Below are 26,973 nucleotides of genomic sequence, written 5' to 3'. Positions count from 1 at the left end.
GCAAGGGCAGCTCTTGACTCTGCTCAGCTCCAGCCCACTGAACAAACTTCAGGCATGTCACATAACCTCTCCCTGCCTCAGTTCCCCTTGCTAGGACGTGGCCAACAAGAACAAAAGCACTTGCCCTTCTCCTGACCTATTCCTTCCCTACAAGATAAAAGAAACGTCCATGCCAAGTGAATTCCTTGTGTCCTGGAAGGGGAGAGGGTTCAAACCTTGCTGTAAGAATCAAACCAACTTGGTTCCCAGCTTTCCAGCCTTCAGGAAAAAAGTGTTCTATACCACGGAGAACTGATGAACAAAGCAAATTACTCCAACGCAGTAGCACAAAGCATAGCTTAGAGGCAAATCAAAGCCAGCAATGCCTGTGCGTTGATATTTATATTGCATCTCTTGTACTTGCTCTCCCATTAGGCAATGAGATAAGACTTGGACACATATATGTTAGTGGCGTTAGGTTTCTACACACTCAGAAATAAGAATACTCTCCAAGTTTGTAACTGTAAAGGGCTGCCGACAGGGGATGGGTGACGGGGAAAAGGTGGAATTGCAAAGGTCCATTTGTCTACCAACAAATGAAGAGGCCAAGCTCCTCCTCTCCACCCCGTTACCATTTCCAAGAAGAATCCCATATTTGCACACTCCCCCAGCTGCAATACCCTACACAACGACCTGTCCATGCCTCCTCCTCCTCCTCCCTCCCCCGCTGCCAGCCTTCCTGCAGCCACCCCCAGAGAAGCAATATGAATGGGCCGGGACCCAGCCAGGTTTGGAGTTTGGATGCCGGGAGGTTTTAGGACAAAAACAAGAATGTTGCTTCAATCCAGATGTCCTGAGGAAGGGATGGGGAGGAGCCAAATGTGGGAGGCAACAAAGGCTGTTCTGTTTCTCTTTGTGGCATGGGGTACGAGCAGAAGCAGAGAATTTGGGGAGGATAACCTGATCTTTCCAGCGAAAAGGACGGAGATGCTCATACACTTGACAGACACTAGCGTCATGGTTTAACCAGGACAATTAGGGAAGAAGGTTCCATAAGGTCAGTAGAAAGGTGCATCCTGACTCCAGATGTGTCCCAGGTGGCTGAATACTGGTGGCAGAGAGAGATCAGAAGGATTGAGGCACAAACGAAATGAAGGGCGATGGCCAACGGATGCTGCAGCAGCACCTGGAAGCCCTGATCTCATTCACCCAGGCTGGGCTGTATGCAGAGACAGCGAAACAGAGCTTAAACCCTGTGCCTATGAAGGGGACAGGCAAACAGATGAGGATGAAAGTGAGACAAAGTGATCTGGTTAAATCACCCAGCAGAGCAAATGGCCAAGTTGGGGAAAGCCTCCAGCACTTTGACTGGCCCTGAAGAAAGCATGAATGTCTTCCTTACAGCTTTTTTATGTGTACCCTCCTAACACTGGAAACTTCAACGGGAACTAACCTTCTTCCATGCATGGGACTTCATTAATATCAGCAGTAAGAGAGATTGTCTCCTCCTTGTGCTGAACCCCTGACCTCCGTGTACAGCCCATCCTTCCTGGCACCAACCCACTTCCACTGCAGTGATCCGTGCTCAGCCCAGTCGGGGCCAGACAGTGTGGTGCTGGGCTTCCTTCAGCAAAAATGACCACACATCTGATTCTGAAGCAACCCTAAACTGCTGAGGGAGGACGAGCCTGCATTTAGAGCACAGGGACTCAGCAAACACTTGTTCAACTGCTGACTTGCCTTGTTTGAGCTTCCGCAAGCCAGGAGTGCCTGAGAAGAAACTACAGCCGTACACCACTCAGCTTCAGGAAGCTGGAGAGCATGTGGAATAGAAGAGGTGGATTCAATGAAGCAGCACAGCTCCTGTGCACACAGGGGACTCGGCCAAGGGCTGTAACAGATGTGTTTTAACCCATGCCACTGAGCTATTTGGGATCTGTCTCCGATTGCTCCAGTGCTTACTCACGTGTCTTTCTGATGGAAGACCAACAATAACAATTAGTATCATATAAGGAACAGCGGACTGCTGCCAGCATTAGCACACTCTTGAGCACCAAGGGTTTCCATTCCACTTTTTATCCCAGCTATGCACAAGGCAGAGGTCAGTCAACATTAATCAGCCTTGCTCTGGGCCAGCTCCTCCAGCACATTCAGCCGGCTGAATTGCAATTGCTGTCTCTCTGTGCTATGATGGGTTCTCCCTACTCAACACCTTTGCTGCTTGCCTTAAGCTGGCCGAAATAAAAGGACGCTGTCAGCCAGGACGTGATGACAGAGGCTAAGCTTGGCCATGCTGGCGATGGCCTCCAGACCCTACAGGGGATGATGCTGTCTGGGCAGGGCTTGGTGGGTCTTGGCTGCAGGTGAAAGCCTTGTGTTGTTACTCTAAGGTCTAACTGAATCCCCTTCCATTTGATGGCAGTGTCCCATCTCCATCCCCTGGGAAGGGGTTTCCACCCTTCCAACACTCCCGAAACTTGCTCTCCCAGAGCCTTTGGGTTGGTTCAGGATCAGCCTGGGCAAACCCTATCAGAGCCAACAAAGGGAATGCAAAGTCGAGGCTCCTTCTTAGCACATGAACACACTCCAAGGAAAGGCTTTGGAAGGGATCCTGATGACTTCCATATTATTTCCAGTAAATTTTGTGCTGATTCTTGGCACAAACACCGGAAATGAATAGGCTAGGTCAGGAATGTAAATAAAGTGAAACATTGGGATTTAATCTAATCTATAATTATAGTATCTGTGGCGCAGGGAAGGAGTTGGTGTGTTTGCACTGCAGCTCCACTGAGGAGCTGGAGGGGGTTTTCATTTCGCTTTCCAAAATTTCCCTTTTTTGGCTGAGGGATACTTGGTGTCTCCCCAAGTATCTGAAATGAACGTGCTGGGCTGGCAAAACCACTTTCCAGTGGCTGATCAGGTACAGCTCAGCGAAGAGGCATCCCCAGGCACTCAAGGAACGACAGGGTGAGAAGCTGAGATGGATGAGCTGGACCGAAGGCTCAGGGAGGCTGTGGGAAGCACAAGGGAAGCTCCTATCTCCACAGTGACGAGATCAGTTGGGTTTGTAGGATGCTGAGCTATGTAAGGGCCATGAGTAATGAAAGCTTAGTCCTTCCAGGCTGAGTTTGACCTCTGAGACAAGCGAGAGCCCTTCCTCTTGACTGGTGTTTGGTGCATCACAAGTTGCCTGTCACAGCACAGTGCTCCCAAGCTCCCAAACGATCAGTCTGACTGGTGTTAACCACTGTCCGGGCTGGCTGGTCCATGCAAAACGAGTACTAAACACACAGGCATCTCTCCCTCTGCCTTCCTCACCCATCCTCTTCCAGTTCAACCTGGGAGGACACTTGACAGACTGCTTTCTAGCCAACCTCAGGGGAGAACAAACACCTCTCCTGCAATGCATTTTGAAAGAATTATAAGACTTTGGGGTTTTAACAGCTTAAACCAAACTTGACAGTCTTCAAGGACCACCCTCAGTGTCCCTGTGTGTGTGAACGTCAGCAGCAGGGATCCCCACACATGGGCACCCATGTCTGACAGACCGGCAGGACTCTCCACACGCGTACCGGAGCCTACAGAGCACACACATCTTTGTTGACATGAGCTACTTTCCCTTCGAAAACCCTCCGTGCAGGGACACCTCAACCCCAAGGCACTAGAGGCAAAGGGAAGAAAAGGGCTGACAGGCAACATACTTTTGTCAGACCGAAATTGCAAAGGACGAAGAAATTATTTCTTCTTTTGTTAGCTTATGTTTTGAAATTACAGAAGTCTCAAAAGCAAAGGAATCAATCTGACTTTGTTTATTTGTTTGCTTGTAGAGCATATTTTGGTTTTGACTTTCATACTTAAGCCCAGCTTTGATCTCAGGCTGGTAATACTCCAACTGAACGGTCAATGGCAGAGTGGAATTGCCGTAGGTACTGGAGAAGAAAAGAGACAGAATGTCTGACACATTTACAGAGCAGAAGAGACTTCCACAATCTCACAGTCCTCTCTCGGTTTATGTGATACCCTCAGACTACTGAACAAGCAAAAGCATCAGTGCTGCAGACTCTGTGTGCTCACCTAACAGCCTAGAGAAAAGCACAGGTCCCTGTCGAATGGCTTAAATCAGGATTCTACGCAGGCCAGAGCCTTCCAAGATAGCTATTTTTCCACAGAAACAAATGAAACAAGCAGAAGAAATTCAATTTACGAAATGACCCTGTTCCCATGTTTCTGTTGTTGTTACATCTGCACGGGCTCAGAACAGAGTGTTAGCCTCACATTTCACTGTTCTGGCTTTCTTCATGCTGTGTTGCAACTGTATGGACATCTGAACAGAGGGATATTTGACGCGTGTGCCGATGTATCTCAGAACGCTCAGATGCCAAGTAAACACGTGCTGGTTAGGACGCAGGTTGGAGCAAACGTGTGTGTGTCGGATATGCATGCATCCACGGCAGTGCATGCAAACACACTAAGCAGTAAGGTGTACCAGTGCATGCAGGTGTGCTGGGCGTGCAGCAGCCAGCGCTAAGAAGGGTGTGCTGTAGTGTGTGTGCATGCACACTTTTTTGGATGCCCAGGAGCGTGGGTCTATGCCCCACGGGTGCCAACACAAACATGTGTCCATACATGTGTGCTTAAGTGTGCACAGCCCTGGGAACAGCGTGCCAAGCCCTGCTGAGCATTAGCTGTGGGACGGAGCCAACACTGTGCGTCACCCCAGGGCCTGTCCCCACAGAAGGATGAGGTCCAAAGCTCCTTGATGCCAGGGGACTGCTGCCTGCTGGCTGCCTGCAGCCACGGCTCCCCACAAAAACCTACTGTCCCTCACACAAGGGCACCCACAGAAAGTCGGAGCTGCCCATAGCCACCCCCAGAACACGGGGCATGGCTGACTGCTTACCCCCTCCGTGGCCATGTGCCTCACAACTGCGAAGCAGAAGCCTGGCTTTGACGGAAGAGATGACAAGACTCTGGACAAAGCCTTCTGCCGTCCACCCAAGGCTCTCCCAGCCCTATGCAGACACCAGGAATTAGATAACAGAGCCCCTAAGGCGATGGGTGAGTGCAATTATCCCTGCCCAGCAGATGGGGAAGATGATTTGGCAGCCCAGGCTGCCCAAGAGCCAGACCTTCTGGCTCCCAGCTCCATGCACTCACCTCAGCAGCAGCCCCCCCATCAAACCCAGCGGCTCTTCCCTCCCCCGGTGCCCCTAGCAGCCGTAAGCCGAACGGCTGAGAGCTCACAACCAGCTGATTTTATGGGCGGCGGGTTATTAGCAAGCTCTGCGGTTGCTCCAGCCTCTCCCTGGCACCTTTTCAGAGCAGCAGAGTTCCCAGAGATATTAATAATTGTATTTATGCGTTATATATATATTTAACAAGAAAAACATTTACAATTATTAAATGGCAAGAGGTATCACTTGGAGCCCGCTCCTGGAGGCAGCCCTGCTCGAGAGAAATGTGATAAAGGCTGCTCCTTCTTCGGAGGCTGTCAAGATACTTAACCAGGGGGTGGTGAAGAGGGAGGCAAAGGGAAAGTATTAATCAAGGTCTTAAAAAGTTCTCACTGACAGACCATTTGCCAGCTCTCACTTTAAATGCTTTTGTGGTCCTATAAAAAGTTTCATTACTCACTACAAAATCTGTTTTAATTATTACAGTCTCTCTGACATTAAGCCCTGGGTGTTTCTCTCTCGTGTACTCTGTATCTGCTCTGTCTCCTTGCCTTATTTCTCAATTTTTTTCTCTCTTACTGTCCTGACTCCTGATATTCCCCTCAAGACAGAGGATGCCCTCGCTAACACAAGCCAAGTTGAAAAGCCCAGACCTCCTCCAAATGATAATGAAGGGGAAGTTAATATTCAGATCCTGAAATGATCCCTTTGCTTTGGACACTAATTACTCCACGTGATTCAAACAGACAATCCAATCCCACGTGCTCAAAGAACATCTCAGAAGAGGCAAGAGAACACCAGCACAGGCACGGCCAGCCACCCCTGCAGGGGGAACTGGGCGGTTGGCAGACGGACGTGGTGCCTCGCTGATCTGTGGTATGTGTCCTACCGACGTAAACAGCAACTTATATAAACACTACCTATCACACTTTAAATATCTGGCTATTTCAGTCCACCAGGCATTTAGCAACTTGCTTCAATCTGATGGTATTAGCTCAGTTCATCCGTGACAGACGACCCTATCCACCCGGCATGGACTGGGAAGCCCAGGATGCTGAAGATGTGAGTTATTCCAGTGGAGTCTCCCACAGACTCCCAGTGCCTCCACCACTGTACTGGCAAACACTGGTTTTCAATTTTCACCAGCTGAGCAGAACATCCTACACAACAGAAAGAGTCTCCTTGTTTGCCCAGTGTCTGCCGTAACATTGGGCTGACCGAACAGGTCAGTAACAATCAAATAATAGCATCGGAAAAGCCTCCTTGCTCCCAGACCCTCCCCACATGCCTCTCCTTACTTGTACAGACCATCTGGTTCCAGGCACTTGAAAATGACTGAGTAGAGGCTGGTTTCAGGGACATCTCCATGGCTCCTACCCGCTGCCACACAGGATGTTGCAAGGCCAGAAAGCAAATCATCCGCAAAGCTCAAGGATTCTCCTGGAGAGCAAAGAGATGAGCAAGACCAAAACATCAATACAGGTGCAAAATTACTGCTATTTAAAAAACACTGTAGGAACAGCTCTACACAGGACAGGCAATCAACAAACTCTAGCTGTGGCTGGTAGGAATGGCCCCAAGTCTCTGTGGAGAATATCGTCTATGGACAAAGCAAGTAGCAAACACAACTGGGCCACCAGCTGTTGTCACAGCAAAATGTGTTTCTGCTGTGTTAGATTATCAGGAAAGAAGACATTTTCAGAGCTTGGATGGAATTGCTCTCAATGTGCTCAGGGTGCGTGCATGTATGTTTTGGTTTGGGTTTTTTTTATTATTATTTTTAGTCAATGAATATCAGTAGCTTTGTTGAGGTGCACTCTGCCATCTCCTGGAGCTCTGACTGGAGCTCCTTCAGCTGTGCTGAAGAACACTCGACCCTTTACAAGCATTGAAATGAAAAAAAATACTGATTAAAAATGCTGAAAAACTTCCTTTTTGGGGGGGGGGGGGGGTGTCTTCTAGTTTATAAAGCTTATTAAACACTTAGATCGTAAACCAGCTAAAACTGAAAACACTCCATTTATTAATCTTTTCAGGCATGATTATCTACTGTCATGCAACCTGTCTCCTTGCAGTGGGCAAGAATGCTCATTGCTTTCAATTCCCATTTTACATCAATGTAACTGAAAGCCCAAGGTACCAAGCAGTAAAAAAACCAGAGCAGCTGCCCTGGTTGTGCCCCCATTCCCACCGATGGGAATCAAAGGGCTGCTGCAGCTGATAGAGTTGTGCTGGGATAAGCAAACCTGGACCCACAGATTGCTCTGCCGGCTACCTTGTGCATGTGTAAATGTCAAGACACCACAGCAGAGGGAGGAGGAGAATTCCCTTCTCAGCACTTTATTTTTCCTAAAAGCAAAAGTGACTGATGGCTACTGAAATGAAGCACAAGTCTAGGTTCTTGGTATAGACCGTAAGAAAGAACCCAGTGGTATGAGCAGCCCAGAATGTCTCACTGTGCAGCCAGATTACCCAGGTAAAAGAAAAAAAATTCCTCCTCCCCAGCCCCCCCAACTCACATTTGCGTCTTGTCTCAAAATACACAACTCAGTAACAAATGTCCCCCTTGGCTAGAGAAAAGAGCAGCAATAAATACTTTTCCTCCCTAAAGGAATCCAAGCCTTAATTATTCATTTTAATGCTCCCAGCACAACTCGTTCTTTCCAAACTTTTTTCAGGCAGCTCTGTCACTGGTCTCTGCAATTTAACCCAGTTCCCAGCCCCGGGTCCGTACCAGTGCACAAGCCAACTCCACGGGCAGGTTGGGTTGGCAGCAGGAAAATCCCTGCTTGGAAGTCATGAGCGCTGAGTGGCTTTGAGCAAGCCCCTTAGCTCTAGATTCACGGTTTAAACGAACACACCAACCCTATTGCTCATTTCCAAACGCATCACATGATGCTCTGGGTTGTCATGGATCAGCCCTGCCTAGGTTGTGGGGTGCACTGCTGTCCCCCTGCATGGGGGAAACTAAGCTCTTGGGGTCTGCCAACGTGGGTTAAGCTAAACCCCTTGCAATAAAATCCCTGCAAGGGAGAGGGTGCTTTGTGTTCAATCCTGAGCCTCTGGGGAACTTTCCTGTCTTGTTGGCCTTGCTACAATCAAACAAAAGCAAGGAGGTCGTTATGAAAATAGCAAAACAGATGCTAGCAAAGGTGCTGAAACCACAGCCCACAGCCCGGGATTCTTTCTGCACCTGCGTAAGCTGCAGTGCGGTCGCTGGTGGTGCCAGACTGCATGGACCATAGAGCAAAGATGGGGTGGGGTAAGGGACACCCCAGGGACAAACCAACGACCCCAGGCTGTCAAACGGCAGTGAACAGCGAGTTGTTTCTGTGCCATCCCCTGGGTGAGGCACAGCACACGGCAGCTTTATTTGTTCATCTTGCACACAAGAAGTCAGAGAGACTGTTCAGTCTGCAATGCTCTGAGAGCAGCTGAAATGAAATGTCCTTCTCTAGGACCAGGAAACAACTTTTTTCCCTAGACTGGGATGTTGTCAGTGGAATGCAGCTAAGGCAACAGGTGCACTTGCTGGCATTGCAAGAGGCCGATGGACCACTAATGCTGCCCTACCATGGAAAAGTGCCTTGGGATGTTGTAGCAACAGAGGAATACTGACCTAACTGCACAAGGTGAGAGCTCAGTGCGTCGTGTTGCTCACCTGTGCTTAAGAGCAAGGCATGGGGAAAGCAGGAGAGAAGGCTTCACAGGGAAATAACAAAAAGTGCAAGTTTACCATACAAGCAGAGCCGTAAAAAGGCAAAGCAGAGACACATGACTCTGAATACATCAACACGGCAGGCACTCAGATGGAAAAGAAATATTTAGGCTAATGGACAGTAATGGCAAGAGAAAGTAAATTGGGTATGAACAAACGGTCTACTCTTGAGAAGGGCAAATAACCTAACTATCTTTTAAAAAGGAGTTTGATCACTTTATAGAAGGGATTATATGGATAAGTAGCTTGTGATGGAAAGCAAAGGGGCTTCTCTTTCCTGTCTGAACCTGTGTTCTCGCACACGCTGCCAGCAAATATCAAGAAGGATTTCAGCCTCCCAAAGCAGCCCTGAAGCACAAACCTTCTAGATTGCTGTAGTATCTTTGCTCGCATTATTAAATTTCAGAAAGAATCCAAAGGTTCTCTTCAGAGTAAATGATAGCTAAGTAGATCATCTCTGTGGAGTAGGAGATATTTTATTGACCAGACAGCCATCTGTGTCCTTCATTAATAGTAATAAATAATTGATGTCATGCTAAATAAAGCAATAAGCTGTTACAGATATCAAGGACAAATGACCAGATCCTGTGAGGATGCCTCACCTGTGTTCACTTCTCAGTAGTAAATAAATCCAGACCGGAGCTCAACATGACCATGCTAAGTGCTGTGCACAGAGCAAAAGACGCTACTTGCTGCACACTGATTACAGGTAACGGAGCAATTGTGCTCAGCAATGGGATGCTGATCCTCCCACCTGCACGCCAAATCCCTGCAAGACTCTTTTCCCCCTCGTTTCCACACAACCGCCTTCCTGGGACTGGTCTGCCCCAAACCGTTCGGTTCCCCAGGCAGCTTCTGCAAATTGATCTCTGCTCTACTAATGACCGTCGGGGAGATGCAGCTCCCTCCAGGTGGCATTTTCCTTCCCTCTCCAGGGCAACCGCTCCCTGCCACCTCATCCTCTCCCACAGACACAGCTGTGGAGTTGGGAAAACCTCCTCTTTTTAGTTTTTATAAACATGTATCTTATACTGATCCTGGTGTTGCAGTGAGTCAGAGCTCTCCCTAAACCAGACGAAAACAACAGCATGCTTGGAGCTTGCCAAGGCGTTAGCCCCATTTTGTGAACATTGCAAACTTCTGGCAACAGCAAAGTATATAGGTCACCCCACCGGTGATGGCTTTGGGATGGCCACCTGGGAACTCAACTTGAGGGGGGGGCAAAGCCCCAACTCAGCTGCTTCTCTGCAAGGCTGAGCTGGTAATCTGCTCTCGAGCGAGCACATTTCTAGTAGCAGGAAGCTCAAACAGGCAGGAATGGGGACCGAGGAACAAAAATGGATGGGAGCAGACTCAGACCGCTCGCTCACAGCATCCAACAGTCTTAGTCTGCCTCAGTCCTTCCACCGCGACCTGTGCCAGCGCCCAGCAGTTGCGGGCGGCAGGCAGGATGAATCACCTATCAACCATCCCACCGAAGACAACAACAGTTACGGTGTTGAATTCAACCAGTCTAAACAAGAGAGCGAGGCCAGGAGCCTCCGGGAGGTTAGAGGAGCACAAGGAAGCTCTGGGACCCTCACCAGCATTCCCCCACCTTCAGCCCATGTCTCTGTGCTGAGAGCAGCACAGACAAAACCCAGGCGGCGCAAACCATGGTGGAAATGAAGATGAGAGGAGACCTCCCTGCTGTGATTCACCTTTGAGATTCCTAGAAAGAGCACAAAGGGCAAAGCAGGAAGGCACCACCATCTCTGTCTTGACAGCTTCTTTACTAGACTGGATGAAACCAACCCTGCAACATTACCAGCCACCTTCTTCTGTTTGTCGTTTTCTCCCTCCGTCTTTCTCCCTTTTGCTTTTTTTCAACCTGTTTTCAATTTACTCTTGTGGCATCTCTGACTGTGACCTCATTCTGGTACTTAAGGCGAGGGGGGGGTGCGTGGGGGGGGGTGAAGAGAGAGAGTGTCCTTTAGAAAAGAAATGAAAGAAATCATATTTTATTTAGCTTGGTTGGTTTTGAAGCTTTAGCAGAAGAAAGATTAACCTTTTCTGCCTAACTTAATGAAAACAAGGAGAAAGCCTGTATGGATAAATAAATATCTGTGTGGGTACGGAGCAGGCACGATCGTGTTACAGCCCCGGTGGAGCTGTAATGGGGAACAGGCGCGTTCCTGCACAGCGGCTCCCAATTCCCGATCCATTTTCAAGGAAAGAAAAACAGAGTAGAATGTCAGAGGCCCAAGTGGGCATACATGAGGGAGCCCGGGGAAGGCAGATGGGGCCCAGTGAGGACCTCCATCCCCGGCAGTGACCTCCGGAGCAATGCCAGTAAAGCAGATGGAAAAAGAGACCTTAGTCCACTTTGCTCTTGCCAGGTTTTGGTTCCTGAAATGAGGAAACAAATGGCACGCTCAGCCCTCCAGGTTTGTCACCTTTTGGGGGTCCTCATCCCATCTTCCTCCAGGGCTCTGCCTCTGGGGAGGGGAGGTTCAGAGGAGGGCTGTGAGCAGAAGGCTTAGGCTGGGATTTTGGATGGGTAGATGGGCAGCACAGGCTTGCAGGGTGGTTCCTCCACAACGAGGTTGTATCTGGGTTTAATGTGCTTTGGATCTGGTGCTTAGTGGGGGAAGGCAGCGAAAGGTGGTTTGTCCTGAAGACGATGGGCTGATTTAAATTACTGTAACATAACTTTAGGCGACGGAGCTTTTCCGATTTACATCAGCAGATGGTCTGTCTTGCTGCCTAGATCATTAAAAGCAAACTGTCCCTACTGATCCTGGTGGAAGGATGTCAAAACCTCCTTCCCTACATGGCTTGCCAGATTATAAAAGAAAGAAAAAGGCCTTGTCATTACTAAAAAATCTTCTGTCCACATTCTGGGAGCATCCATGCATGCCAACCTCTCGCGTTAGATGGGAGCCTAAGCCCCGTGCCCAAAAAGCCTGCAGCCTCTGAAATTATTTCTTTCTCGTGACTTTTCTCAAAGACACATCCATTGGGAATCCCTCTGGCCGGGTACGGGTTGTCTAGGCTAAAACAGAAAAGCCAGTGAACGTGCTCTGCAACTTTGGGCACAGTTCCTGGCTCACTTGCCAACTTGTACAAAGGTGCAGATTGCAGTACTTCTGCGAACGACTTCACCTTGCCTAAGTTATGAATTCTAGGGGAATTTGCTTCCTGTGTCTGTATGCTACTAGACACGTTAATAATGACGAAGAGCTCTCCTCTGGGCTTCCCCGTTCCCTGCTGCTGGTGGAAGACCGCATTTGTAGATCGCTAAAACTAAAGGAGCAATGCTTTAGCTGAGCTAAGAGCAAAAGTTGCATTCCAGTGCCACCAAAGTCCCTCAAATGGCTTTGCTGGTGCTCTCCAGGGCTAGAACTTGCTGTATACAGAGTGACCATGTGGAACTGAAGGATGGGCTTTCTTGCACTGTTCTTATCAAGACAGGCAGTCAAACAAAAGGAAATGGTCTTAATTTGGATGAGCTACAATGTTCTAAAAACATGATGCACAAGGCTAATCATGAGCGAACTCTTTCAGGGTCACCAGCAGGACTCCTTCACCTGAACTCTCCACAGACTGCTTATCACAGTTCTTTCACAGTCAGTATCTAAGATCTCAGAAAAACTGCCTCAACTCATATAAAAACACATCACCTCCTCCATCTCCCCCAAGGCAGTATGCTGCTGGAGGAAAGTGAGAATTAATGCATTTCATTCTGTGCTACGAGCCCTCCAGTATTTCTCAAGGTTCACTGGGTTGCTAAGGGTCAACCACAGCCAGACACAAGCTGACTCTGCTGTGCTTGGAGCCATCTAGGCATGAGCCAGTTCCAATCTCAAAGCCACGTATTCACATTAGCATGGTGGAGAGTCCAAGTGAATTTGTCTATTCCCTTGGAGGTTTTTTTGGGCTCTGCAGCATGTTAAAATAGTTACTTGCTTTCAAGGCAAAGCGGGAACCTATTTGTGCTGGGAGTTGTGCAGACACAAAGCAAAGACATGAGCTTTGTCCTCGGATACTTCTTGTCTGGCAGAAGATTTTGTCCATCGCCACAAGTCTAGTTCTCGCTCTCATCACCACAGGTCTAGTCCCCACCCTCATTATTGCTTTCCTTTCATTTGTAGCTTCTTTTAGATTAGAGATTTTTAAACAACACACCAGTGATCCAGACCATGTGGTGGTCCCCAAGGCCAGCAGTCAGCAGTCTGTAGCAGATCCAGGGGCTGCACAGAGCCTTATGTTCACCAGAAATCCCACCAGCCCTGCTACAGCCCCAAAGCACTCTTCTACAGCATAAACTGCTATGTCAGGTAGTTCTGAGATGGCAACAAAACCTGTATCATAACCTTTTTCCTCTTAAACGCACAAATCTACTCTTGCAGTTCCTAGGAGAACGAGCTACTGTCTGAAAATGACTCTCAAATTTTGGATGTAAAGATGGCACCAAGGACCTGGGCTCCATCAGTCCAGAGTACTGGGATGTTTCATCTTCTGCTGGGATTAAGAGAACTAAACCTGAAGGGGAACAACTTCCACCGTGAGACATGTCAGAGAACAAATCCTGGGATCCTTCCTTAAAAAAAAAAACAAAAAACAATGACAAGGTGACTCTGGCCAGTCCAAGCGGGCTCTGGTGATGTACCCACAATACTTGACTTACAGTAGCACACGAGCCTCCTAAGCTGCCCAGTACATGGTCTACGAAGAAAGCAGGGGAGACCTGCCAAACAGCTGGGTCGGGTCCTTCATTTCCAGCTCTGCTGAGCCGTCTCTCATTTATTTTCAGCTCTTTATGACCAGATACTCCAGCGGTTTAACGACCCACAGAACCCCACTCGCTGACTTGCACCCACTGCAGATCAAGCCTTACACACACATGCAAATACCAGGCTAGCAGGAGGGGGGAAGAACATTTCCTAGAAAGTAACTCAGTATGCAATTAAATGCTAAAACCACATTTATCTTGGGCGATTTATCGAATCAAATTAATGTAAACCTATGCTGAAAAGCCATCATCCGGTTTGTGCTTCACTTCTTCCTTGCACTTACAGGGAAAGTGTTTTTTGGCTTCTTAGATCCAGCCAATATCTTCTATATTGCCACTGTTGCCTGACCCTGATCCCAGTCCCTTCTTACATTTCATGGCTCAGTGCTGGAAAGTTGGACCGAACCACTGCCTTTAGTAGCAACCAGTTTAAAAAATATATTTTTTTTGTCCCATTTATTTTTAATAGAGGTAACGTGCATAGATGCTGATGAATTAGTGATAAGACTTTGGACCAGTATATTCCAAAAGGCTCAGCACACACAACTGCAAACAAATCTGCAGCCTGTTAGCCAACGAACACTTAGAAAAAATTAGTCCTGATGGAGACACCCACATGGAAGCAGACCTCTTATTTGGCCTAAATATGCAATTTTGGACATTTGAGAATGTGGGGGCAGATCCTCAGTTCATAAAATCTCCTGTAGCTCCCTTGAAGTCAATGGAACAATAACAATTTACACTAGCTGAGTCGCTGCATCCTGGCTGTGAGCTATTTGGAGCAACTACACCATAATGATTATTACAGATATTTCAGATCACTTGTCTAAGACAGATAGGAGAATACCACTGCATAAGAAAATAGAGCTGGTTTGCTATGCTTTCCAAAGAATTATTGACCCATATCTTGCAAACATTTACACATGTTCAGCTTTATTCATGTGAGTTGTTCCATTACACTCGTGTGCCAGATAAACTAATGTACATGCTTGCAGGACCAAGGTTAAAACGAGTGCAAACACAACGAGTTCTAAATGTTTTTGTAGATATGTTCAGTTACCTCAGATTCAGACAGGCATGTCATTTGACTATGCCTCTTTTTATAACCCACCATTTATACAATCAGGTATCACAAGAGAAGCCAAATATGATAAAGAAGCAATGATCTGACCAAACTCAGAAAGCTAGAAAAAACCCCACTCAGTCAAGTCTAACTTATGCAAGAGTTGACATCAGCTCTTGAACAAGGAATTACCTGGGTTACTAGAGTATATTCACAACAGCTTGCTTAACACAGCTAACGAATCATTCACTTATTGATTTCCTCATAATGAAGTTAACGTTTTTCTTTACCATTTTCATAGAACCACAGAATGGTTTGGGTTGGAAGGGACCTTAGAGACCACCTAGTTCCACCCCCTCTGCTGTGAGCAGGGACCAATTTTGATTCATTAAAAGACACAAATCGGTGAAGAGGAGAAAGAGCTGGGAATCTCTTGGCCATGAGGAGTCTACTTCAGCATCCACCATCATATCAGCAATCACTGTCTTGTCCCCTGAGATGACAAGGTGAGACAGGATCTCCCACATCACCGCACAATCCCATTGCACACAAGAACAGAATACAATTTGTAATTTTTAAATTGAGCTGATTTTTTTTTCCTTGAGGACAAAGCACGTGTCAACAAGGTTCTTGACGCCCAGAGACTTCAATGCATTTCGGAAAGGCCACTAATATATCTGACGATGTGGCAGCATTTAAGTCCCTCAGCCAAGACACAAGCTCTGTTACAATATATATACCTGCGTCACGGCAGGCAAAGGAGCATGGATGCAAAGAAAGGAAATTGCTTTTTCAAGATAGCAGGCAAAAGGCAAATTTGAGGCTATAATCCAGAGCCCCAGCCCAGATCTCTAAGCACTAATAGCTGGCTTTAATTTCTGAAAGACTATTAAACTGTTTTTTACAAACTCCAGGCACTGAGGATACCTGCCATACACACACAGCAGGATGCTGGCATGGAAGAGCCTTCTGCTCTGAATTTTAAGTCACGTTTCCCAGAAACCAAGAGAAATCAATCCTGGCATCCACAGGAAAGGGGAGTTGTTAATAGCCAGGACAGCTCTGATGGACAACGTCCCCTGGGAACCCATCTCACCAAAGGCCCTCTATGGTGGGAACAGTTGTTTGACTCCTAGATGTCCTTGGCAAAGCAAGGTATCTGGGCATGTTTCCCACCCCCAGGATCACCCATCAGTCTAGAATAGTTAGTTGAAGACACGTCATCACCAGCGACTGTGCAACATCTGACCACTCAGACGACAAAAGACAGATTCCCAGAACGAACAGAGCAGGATTAAGCCAAGTGGTAAATGGATTCCAGGGCTGTTCCAGGATCCGTGCTGACGAGGGAAGCCAGTGCCAGGTAGCCAGACTGGAGCTCATACAGTAAGGTTATCACTTCCCTCTTTTCTTCAAATCCATAAATAGAACCCAAACATTGTTTGGGCCATGCCAGAGAGATAAGGTGAGTCTCTTCCACCCCTTGCAAAGCCTGGAACAGAAGCCCCACTACTCCCTATCCTAAGCATCAAGCGTAGGATGTTGACATTTAGCAGTAGGAAAAATTACCCAAACAATGAACTCTCTCAGGTTTCTCTTCTCCCCTCCCTTCCCCCAATCTCCTGGAAAATGTTCATAAAGTGGAAAAAAAAAACCCAAAACAAAACACCAAAACCAACCCAAACCCCAACAACCAAAACCCAACCTTCCTAAGGCTGTGGAAATAACATGTAGAGAACAGTGAGTCAGGCTCTGCTGCACAAGGGTCACCAGTCCTGAAGGCAGAGATGATTCACCAAGCCAGCAAGAACTAGAAGGTAGAAGAGAACGAAAAGAGGGCACAGAAAAAATTGCATCAAAGAAGTGAAAGAAATAAGAAACTAAACTGTTCCGGGTTGCATGCACCCTGTTTTTTATCGAACATCGCTGCTAGAACTGACCCAGCATGACTCACTTGACAGTGGTGAGATTTATTCCTTTAGTGCTTTGTTCAGACTTTATAAGAAGAAGGCAAAAAGGCTGTAAGACCCCAATCCGCCTCCATACCCTGCTCCTCCCTCTCTTCTTCACCTCCCTGCTGCTGCTGCTTCGACCACTCCTTTCCCACACCCATCCCCTTTAAATTCAGCAGCATTATGACACTCTGTTTTCCCTATAAAAGATGCCTTCAATGAGATGAGAAAAGCAGGGCCTGCTTAGGAGCACGGCGTGCCGCGGGGAGGCCCTCCTGGATGCCACTGGCACAGAAAACACATTGTCACAAGAGGTGAAGAGGAGGATGAGACTTCAGGTGCCTGGGGAGAGTTCTGCCTGCCAGAATGCTCTCCTGCTATTCCTCCATTCATCTTTCCTCCTCAGCTGTCCCCCCGCTCCTTTTATCTAATGACCATAAAAATTCAAACACAAAAAACTTGCCCTGAAAAAATCCTAAGTAAAAAAAAAAAAAAAAAAAAAATCCTCCCTCTGAAGTTCACAATGAGAGCTGTAAAACTTTTTGCTTGGAAAATTCTCCCGGTCAGTTTTTCCTACTGTTTAATCCCCGCTTTGAGTTACACAGAATGAGTAAACACATTTTATAAGGTTCTAATTCATACCTAACCCATACAGTTTATAGCTTAACATAGTAAAATATACACACACACAGAGAAATGCACTTTTTATACTCATATATATATACCCACTCACACACATATGTATAAAACAGCCTTGGTCCCACTCCTGCGAGCCTCCCAGCAGCAGGTCTGATTGCTCCGGCATGTGCTCTGCTCTGAAAGCTGCCTGGCGTGCTTAGGTGTGAGTTAGCTGTCCTGGGGAGTAGTTTCCACTCCAGATTCCTGCAAACTCCTTTGTAATAAATAATTAGCCAGCCTCGTTAAAGGAACGGCGGGATCTGCTGCTCCATCCTTGGAGGACTAAGGAACACCACCACGTGGTATCCCAGGAATAATTTTTGTCCGCTTTCTGCCCAGCGAGCACCTGGAGCCAAGCCCCACAGAGGGAGGCAGCCGCAGCTGGGCTGCAGGAGCTGCGGGGAGCTCTGCTCCATGCAGCCATGGCCAGGCACTGGGCAAGGATGCACCTGGCTGAAAGGCAGCTCTCTGCTGGCAGCGATCAGAGACAACCTGAAGGCGGGCACCCAGAAGATGGCCTGTGGTGTGAACGCCACCAGTTGTTGCTCTGGAGGGAGGTAGGCAGCCTTCACACCCAACTCCTGCACATAGCTGTGGGTTAGGGTCAGTCCCGATGGGACATGGCAAATGTCTTGCCCTGTGCCAGCCTCTGCACTGAGCTGATGGAGAGGTGGTTCCTCCTCAGCAGTGAAACTGCATCCTTAACCTTTGCTTGGGATCACGGAGGCCAGTTGCAATGAGTTGTGGATGGAATTATGGGCAAAGAGCTACCTGAACCCCAGTCTCCCACACCAGCTGTTTCAGAACCAACCTTCGCGCCGCCCTGGAGGCAGAGCTGGCTGCTCACCCAGTTAGATCTCAGCTCTGCTGCAGGTCCTTCTGCTTCTTCAGCCTTTTAACCCAGTTTGGGCAGGGGAGACTGAGTCCTCTTGACCAACAGTTAAACAGTTAGCTAATTCCACCCAGGAAAAATCCACTGCCTGACACAGAGCTTGTGAACAACAGCAAACCCCAGCAGCCCACAGGCAGGTCCACTCTACCACTTCTGATGGGCACCTGTGCACCCCCGGTACTCCCAAGCACCCCCAGGGTGAACAGCTGTGCACATCAGCCCCAAAACCCTGCAACAACACTCCCAAATTCTGCACAGCAGGAACCTCCTAAACACTTTGAGCTGCCTGTCAGTGGCTTTGAACTTGGCTGTAACCTGAAGGCAGAAGATCTTTACAACTATGGACTAAGGAATTACCTCTACTATGGCTCTGAAGAAGCTTTTGAGCCCTCGCATTTTGGGTGTTCCTGCTTGTTTTCTCCAGCAGCTTGCTGTTAAATTAAACTCAGTACCTTCTACAGCCCCATACTTCTGTCACAGAGAATTACTAGAAGTGATTAAAGTATTGTTTCTGCTGTACCTCTGCAAGGCCACACCAAGAGATCATTTCCTCAGAGGAAAGAGCAGAGACACAGAGAGCTGTGTCAGCGACAAAGCCGAAGCCTCTGCTGATACAAGCCACAGCAGCTCCGCTGACACCAGTGGGAATGAAGCAATTTGCACCAGCTGAGAGCCTGGCTCTAGATCGTGCTTGGTGCAGTGCAGTTCCTCGGAGCAGGAAGACGTGACCACAACAGAAACACCCACAAAACATCCCAGACACTGGATTTTGTAGTTCCCCAGAACAGCTTTTTTGCAGCATTTACTTTATGGGATCCCCTGCCCCAAACCCCCTGTATTCCCCTGATGGGCTTTTCCCTCCCAGAGGGCATCCAACCAACCAGCAGAGAAATCAGAGTGACAATTAACTTATTGTCATTTCCTGACTCACTGTCATACCTCCCATCATCTTGTTTTTCCTTGTCCCTGCTTGTTTACCCCAGCCCCAACCCCTCTTCTATTCAGAAACCAAAGAAAAAGCAGGAATAAATATAAACACCCCCCCCCAAAAAAAAAGGCCAGGGTCCACTGGACACCTGCACTGCAACACCATAACTGCCTGGTCTTGATCTCCTCAATTTTGCCTTCTTGTCCCCCAGCACAGCCCCAGCTCAAGCTGGAAGCCAAATCCCAGCAAGCAAAAATGAGTTGACCTTGGAAGGTTTTTGTGGTTTTGGTTTTTTGTTGGGTTTTTTTGTTTGTTTGGTTGGGTTTTTTTATTTTTTTATTTTTTTTTTAAGTCAGGGTGGCCCTGCAACCAAGTCCTCGAGCAGCCTTGCACAAACGCCACCTCCTAGATGGGAGTTTGTCTCCAAAGACCTTGTTCCAGGTCTCTGCTAGCAACCACGGCTACGGCTGCCTACCCACATGCCCCAGGGAGCTAGCATTATTGCCATCCCTCCTTTTCTCTCTCTATTCCTTCTGCCTGTTGCTGCTGTTAAAACCAAGGTTTCAATTTTTCAAGTGCAAAGATTGGCTTGAAGACTCAGTCTCTTTTTTTTCTGGGAACTTTCTGGATAAAACAGTCCCTCCAAGGGTGCAGAAAAGCATTCTGGGTCATCAAGGTGAAATTGTGGGCATCATCCAAGGCCACCCTGGCCAGTTCTGCGATAACTTGTCACTTGAAGGCACAGAGAAAAGCCATCGCTCAAGCTAGCGGTTTGAAGTTGCTTCCAGCCACACACAAAGTGAGATGTGGGCTCCAGACCCCATAATGCTATTTTCATTTTCCTCCTCCTCCAAGAAAATAAACCAAATGTTTATTTCCTGAATGCTCTGGTCTGAGAAAGGGCAAAACTTTCCTGCGGGAGCCAGGTGGCTGGAAAGGGAAGGCAGAGGCAAATATTTGCCGAATTTGTCAATGAGCTCTTATTCCATTTTTCTTATTAATATTTATTTAGACATAATGTGAGGGAAACCTGCTCAGACCACAGCAATGCGGGAGATGCCACTGTTATTCTCCTTGTGCCAGCTGCTGGCAGGGAGGGAGGACAGAAGGAAAAACAGAGACAAAGAGAGTGTGTCAGGGAGTTCACAAGCAATTTAGAGAAAGTCATGGGCTTTCGTCTTGACTTAGCAGAAGATGGGATGCCTTGAGAACGTCAGTGCATCTGTGGACCACGTGATGGGTCAAAGAGGTTGAATAGCTCAGCCTTCCTTGCTGATATTCAAGGCACAGGTGTAGGTTGGAGAGAGATTTTTTTTCCCCCCCTTTTAAAGGAAGGAATCATTAAAGACATTGAGACAAGGAGAATAAACTGCAACCCCAGGTTTAGTAAATTGTGTGAGACGAGCCTGATTTATTTCTTCAATGAGACAGTTCATTCCCTAGACATGAGAAGCATGATACAATCTAATTTATCTAGGTATCAAGAGGCACCATGACACATCATGGGTAATTATTAGGAAAGCTTGAAAAGATGGGAATTAGCAGAAGAATTACACAGCAGCTAAGGAACTAAGTAATGGACAAATGAAAACGGGTATGCTGGAAAGAGAGTGATGGGAACTGAGTTATAACTAGCGGAGTTCCTCAATGTAATCAATCTTATTTCTCACTGGAAATACAGCAGTGATTTTAGCACCGATGAAGTGGAATGCATTATTACCACACAGGAGATCAGAGGATCAGTCAAAAGAAATTAAAAGATCTTGAGGACTATAGTAATACAAGTAGAATGAATTTCAATGCTTAAAAATGCAAACTAACTTAAAGACAGACATTAAAATAGTTTTGTTAGCAGGAACTTCTGTAGATGGAAACAAAGCAGGAAAAGGAGAAATGCATGGACGCACTGGCTGGTCACAGCAAGACCACACGTTGCCACTGGAAGAGAGCTGGAGAAACGGAAAGGACATTCTTGGATCAGCTTAGAAAGGGTCTTCCAGTTGAAGTAAAGAAGCATCAAGTCCCCTGATAGCAAAAGGCTGAACGTGGTGGCCCACCACCTGCCTTGCTGTTAGCGAGTCTCAGAAAGTCTGCAGTCCAACCTCTTCACCGTGGGGCCCACTGCAACGCCAAGGCATGGCTGCTTGGGCCTTTATCCAGTTTAATTTTGAAAATCTCCAGGGCCTTCTCCAAGAGCCACATAGCTGGTGTACAAATAACCACTGGTTGGCAGCAGAAATCCCACTGGACTATGGGATCCAGGAGGAAAGACCTGGGTGCGCTTCTGCAGGGCTCCAAAGCCCCAGTGCTGCTGGCCCCCCAGACTGGTTGGGAGGTACAGGACGGTAAGCGTGTCCCCTGTTGCCCTCCACTGGATAGAAGGAGACTGTCACACTGCTGTGTCATGTCTGGGGACAGCACATCCTAAAAGCATCTCCTCTTTCAGCTGGGGTAATAGTCTGTGCTCTGGGAACAGAGCAGCTGAACGCTAGCTCTGTTTTTGCTCTGACTGTGTCTCATGTAGCAACAGCTGGGGGATATAGGTTTGCTCAAACCACAGCCAGACGATTGGAAATAAAAACGATATTCATATATTAATTAACATCTGGTTATTTGTCCAATTACATGATACAATGTGCATGAGTTCTTTGTTCCTTTCATATTTTATGCACTGAATGAAAACTAAACAAATGTTGCAAAAGCAACACTGCAAAAGCAAAAAAACCAAACACTACCCAACTTTGTACTTATAACACTTACTGACACATCAGTTTAATTAACATGTAAAGGAGAACATGACTAAACAATGACGACAAAGATAGTGGCGACACAGAACTGGAATTAGCATCCAGCCTGATCCAACCTGGCCATTTTTCATTAAACTGAGCTTCACTTTACGCATATTCTTTAAAAAAAAAAAAGTAATAATTTGTTAAACTGAGTAGTTTGGGGCTTGATTTAGCAAATTACTACTTAACCATTTTCAAAAGCCACTTTTAATGAAAACCGGCCCTAAAAATTTCAGCTGGACTGTAAAGCACCATCCCAAAGGAAATGAGCTGATGTCACCCTGCCTGCGCAACGCGTCTGACAGCGCCTGGTGTTCTCTGCCACACTTTGGGGACGGAAATAAAAAAGAAGGAGGGGGAAGGAAAGCCAGATTAATTAAGAAGAGTCATCACTCGGGTTGTCTGGCGGTAACACGTTAGCCAGCGCGTGTGGCGGTCCCCACGCAGCAGGCGGGGTGAGTGGCAGGATGCTCTGTGACGGGAACAGTGTGCATCTGCACGAGGATGCTGGCGGGTGGGCAGGGAAAAGAAGAGCTGAAGGCTTGGCCCTTGGTTCCAGGTTACATTTGGGTTTTTTGAGACAGGAGCATTGAGCCGGGAGGCAGAGGGGAGAGCAGAGTCCCTCCTCCCACCCCGTCACAGGTCACCTGAAAGAAATAAACACCCAGCACATGCTGCCCCACTGAGAAATCCAGAGAGGCTCTTACATGGTTAGCCACTTTCTCAAAAAGGCTGCAGGCTTCGTTAAAAACACAACCGCCATCCCACCAGGCTCACAAACTCCTTTCTCAATCCAACAGCAAGATCAGAGTAAGAGGAGTGTTGGGGCTGCCGGAGGTGGAAGGTCACTGGGTTTTGGGAAGCAGCTGCCACAGAAGCAGGGCTCCCTGGCGCTCACCCCCCAGTGCCCACCCTGCTCGGACACCAGGCCAAAACATGGCTCTGTGTGATGCTGACACTACAGACGGAACATAAAGCAACTGCTCAACTTTTGGGTGGACTGGCAGTGCCCATGCTGGAAGCCTCTTGCCAGCACAGCAGATACGTATGGGTGCAACTGGGATATGAGCACCCATCTGTGATATGGGCTCTGAAGGGTTAATCCCACCTGCCAGCAGCTGGTGTCACCCCCAGTTTGCTAAGAGGGCCCAGAGGCAGAGGATTCCTCTCCTCACTCAGGTTACCTGTCCTCCCTGCAGAGCACCCGACCACAGGAGGTGCGACCAGCTCCTCCGCTCATTCACTGCAGCATCTCTGTGAAGGTGACCGGGCAGGGTCCCACTGGGAACAGTGATTTTCTGGTTAGCATGTGGACTCCCATAACCCAGAATAAAATAGGTGTTTCTATCCCTTACTGCATCTCTACATGAGGCCAGACCCATGCTCAGTTACTCAAGAAGAGGACACGAATGCAAACACCCCCACAGACACAAGCAGAGCAGGTAGCACGGCCCCAGCGTGCTGGCTTTGCACTTTCCGTATGCTCAGCTTCTACAACACTGCCAAACTTTAACTGTTTGGGTTGAAATTTTCCACACTGGGTATCTGCCTCAGGCTGAATTTTTTTTGGAAAGTTTCAGATAAAACAAGTCCAGCCAATTCCAACAAGGCAGTTTGCAAAAAAATATAGTTTTCCTCATGTTAAAAAAAAAATAATATCAAAAACCCCAAACCAACTTACTACTTCTGTTGTGAAGCCCCAGTGTTCAGAGCAGCAACTCAACATTTGGCAGAGAGGGTTGAACACTGCGTTAACGACACGGCTTTGTCACCCCTGTGGAAGTTTCATTCCACTTGGCAGCACTGCATGGCCAGCAGCGCTTGGTCTGCACACACTCCGCTGGGAGGTTGGTTGGTTTCTCCGAGTTCCCCAGGATGCTTCAGCCCCTCTCAGCTCCTGCACTGGACCACACCACATACACATCCCTCCCGAAGGGTGGGTGAGCGTGCCCCAGCCGAAAGCAGACCCATAGCTTTTGTCACTACTTATTCAAGGACGGAAAAACATTGCTTAACACTTCCCAACTGTCTGATGCCTGCTGCAGCCCAGCGGAGAGGCAACGTGTGTATTCAGTGCTAATGCAACAGTCATGCCAAAAGGGCAGAGGGTGCACGGGGGCTGCAGGCGATGCTGTGCTGGGTACTGAAGAAGGCTCTGCAGGTGAAGGCACAGAGAGATCCCACTGCGCGGAGAAGGGCCTGAATTAAAGGGCTTCACTCATCTCCTGCAGAAATGCACTGGGGAACACCAGAGACTTCTGCGGGGTGGGATTCAACTCTTATAAAGGAAAAACAGGTAAAAGACAACAACAAAATCCAGTAACAAAGCAATATAGATGCTTTTTGGCAAATTAGGACCTAATCTGCATGAATAGGCCTCGCTGCTTTGCTTGTTTTAGTGCACTGGGGTTTCTCTTCTATTAATTTTTTTAATTGCAAGTGGTAACAGCAACCACACGCTGTTATTTGCTCAGCAGGTAACCCCACTGGCACGGCACGCAAGCAGAAAGCAGGGCAGCTCTCCGGCTGCCAATAAAATCCCTTTGGCTGGGATTTACCTCCCTTTAGCCCTCTCCAAAGCAGGCATCTAGTTAGGTTCTTCCTTTAGTCAACAGGAAGGTATGGGTATCTCCTGATGGTGATTCCTCACACCTAAACACCGTTAATGAAGACATGAAGAGGGAGTTCCCATAGAGGAAACCTGTGCAGCTCCACCGCCCACTGCGGGGGCTTGGGCCATGCAGGTTAAGCAGGTGGTGTTAATATGAGGGATGTGTCCAGGCCTAAGGATACAGCTAAACCATCATGGAAACAACCACTCTCATAGTCAGATTTTTCTACTGTACACACCATCAAAGAAGCACAACTGAAAGGTGGACATGGGCTGAGCTCCGGAAAGGAGGACCATGAGATGCCACCCCACAGGTCCACATTTCCATCCATCCAGTCTCAACTACTCTGATCAAAATCGCAGCCAACACAACCCACCAGCACATCTCCTGCAGAGCCACATGGACATCAGTACACGGGAGCTTGCACCCACAGGCTAAGGAGCTCATCGCTCTGGCCAGTGGGCACCAACCAGGCCAGTAGCAATGCCCAAGACAACCCCGACCTCCAGGGCTACGTGCTTTAACTCCACCTTCCCCAAGTGGAAATAACAAGGATCCCCTGCCCCACAGATGGTTGCTAAGGAAAAAAACCACAAGACATGATAAAATACTGGTGGAATAACATCTCAGGTAGAGCAAAAAGTCAGATCTTCATCCACTAAAGCATACCATATCCTCACTCCAATTCTTAACAGAATCTAGCACCAAGAAGGGCTTACATCTCACTCCCTAAACTGGACTGGGACACTTAGTAGGTAAGAGCTTGTCCTTTATCTCTGCCTGCTCCATGGTCTTCAAGACTGCTTCAATCTTCATGGCTATTACCCTCTGATCCTTCACCAGCATCAGAAAATACACCAGGAGGAAGGAACAGAAAGAAACCCGGAGGAGACAACTGTCATGTGAAACTCCAGTATGAATGGCGCAACTGGTTGCATGTCAGGGGGCTTGGGAAGGGATGGTGGGAGCTGGCAGGGTGGGTAGTTGTTCAAAGGAAACCACAGAGGACTGCCCAAGCACTTGAAAGATTCCACAAATACCTCCCAGATATGCCGGTGTGGTTACAAAATCCCTGCCTGGATTGGGTGGCAGAATGCTCTTGGGGGGGGGGGAGGGAAGGGGGGGGGGGCGCGCAGGGAAGAAAAAAAAGACAAGGAAAAAACAAAACCTCGAACAACCATTCATGGGACAGACAGAGGGCTGCAAGTCCTCCGCTTTAACTAGACGCCGCAGGCATTGCTGCCTTGGAATCTGGGCTATGCTTGCGGTCTGTGAGGCGACTTGTCGAAGCCTTTGGTCGCATTAAGCAACATTACATGATAATGCTGCAGCACTTCCAGGCTGAGGGAAAAGGAAAACAAAACAGATGACTCTGGGTGGAAAGGCATTGCTGTAAACCTGGGAGGGAGAAGAACATTCCTTCAGATACTCTTTTTGGCTGGTTGTGTCCTTCCCTCCCACCTCCCACCTCTCTCTCCCTTTCCCCCCCCTCCTCCTCTTGGAGAATTGGTGACAGCAAGTTTTTTTACTAATATTTCTGTATTAAATAGAAAGGAAGAGTGTGAAAGGCCATGCAGAGTGGTGGCAGCTAGACAGTGGAATCTGCAACTGAAGGGTGGAGTTCGAGCACTGGAGAGGTGCCGGTTATTTATAGGGTATGAGAGAACACAAAAAATGTCTGGCCCCTTTAAGGCCCCTTAATCCAAACAACCAATGGAAAGGAAAAAAAATGAAAAAAAAAATTAAAAATAAGGGAAGGAAAAAAATGAGGAGAAAAGGCATTGCTGCACCAGACTGCGAAGCATGAAGGAAGGCGGGCTGGTGGGCTGGCATGGTCCTGCCCCGTCCCTCCAGGCAGGTGGCCCATGGTGCAGAGCAGTGTCTGGCCCAGGCAGCGGGACCGAGTCGGGGCGAGGAGCCCTGTGCTCCCCAGGCAGCCCTGAGGCGCAGCTGCCTCGAGGGTGGGACGTGGCAGCTGCTTAAACCATGATACAGCAGTGCTGGACAGGAACTGAAGATGAACATCACGTTCAAGAGACATCAAAAGGGAGAAGCTGCAAGCATGGGGAATACGGGCTGGAAATTCCTTTTCTTCAGTCGGCATTCATGGAGCAAGCAGAGATCTTTGCGTTCTGATCCAAGAATAAGAGTCGATGAGATGTGACCGTTCACCGTCCTTACTCATTTTGGGATGCATAAACTGGAGAGTCATCTTTAAGGCCTTCTCACGGCCGCCTTCTCAACGCAGATGTGGATGCTCTGGGAAGGCCGCTGGTCAGACCCTTGTCACAGCTGGCTTAAGCAGGGTTATTTGGCTCTAGGCCTGAAGACCATCACTTCCAGCCCTTTCCTAGGATTCCAGAGCTGAGTAATGTCTTTCCTCTACGAGATGTCTTTCTTGAAGAGGAGCAAGA

At 48.0% G+C, this 26,973-nt stretch overlaps 1 protein-coding gene across 1 annotated transcript in view; it reads right to left on the bottom strand.

The window, feature by feature from the left end:
- Positions 1-26,973, bottom strand: part of ASTN2 (astrotactin 2) — a 354,822-nt gene that overhangs the window by 27,069 nt on the left and 300,780 nt on the right. The window contains exon 20 of the mRNA XM_040606571.1: positions 6,452-6,593. Coding sequence (XP_040462505.1) covers positions 6,452-6,593 — 142 coding nt within the window. The remainder of the gene's footprint in view (positions 1-6,451; positions 6,594-26,973) is intronic.

Source organism: Falco naumanni, chromosome 9, assembly GCF_017639655.2.
Source record: "Falco naumanni isolate bFalNau1 chromosome 9, bFalNau1.pat, whole genome shotgun sequence".
In the NCBI taxonomy this organism is placed as follows: domain Eukaryota; kingdom Metazoa; phylum Chordata; class Aves; order Falconiformes; family Falconidae; genus Falco; species Falco naumanni.
This window is presented reverse-complemented; position numbering and strand designations above follow the sequence as displayed.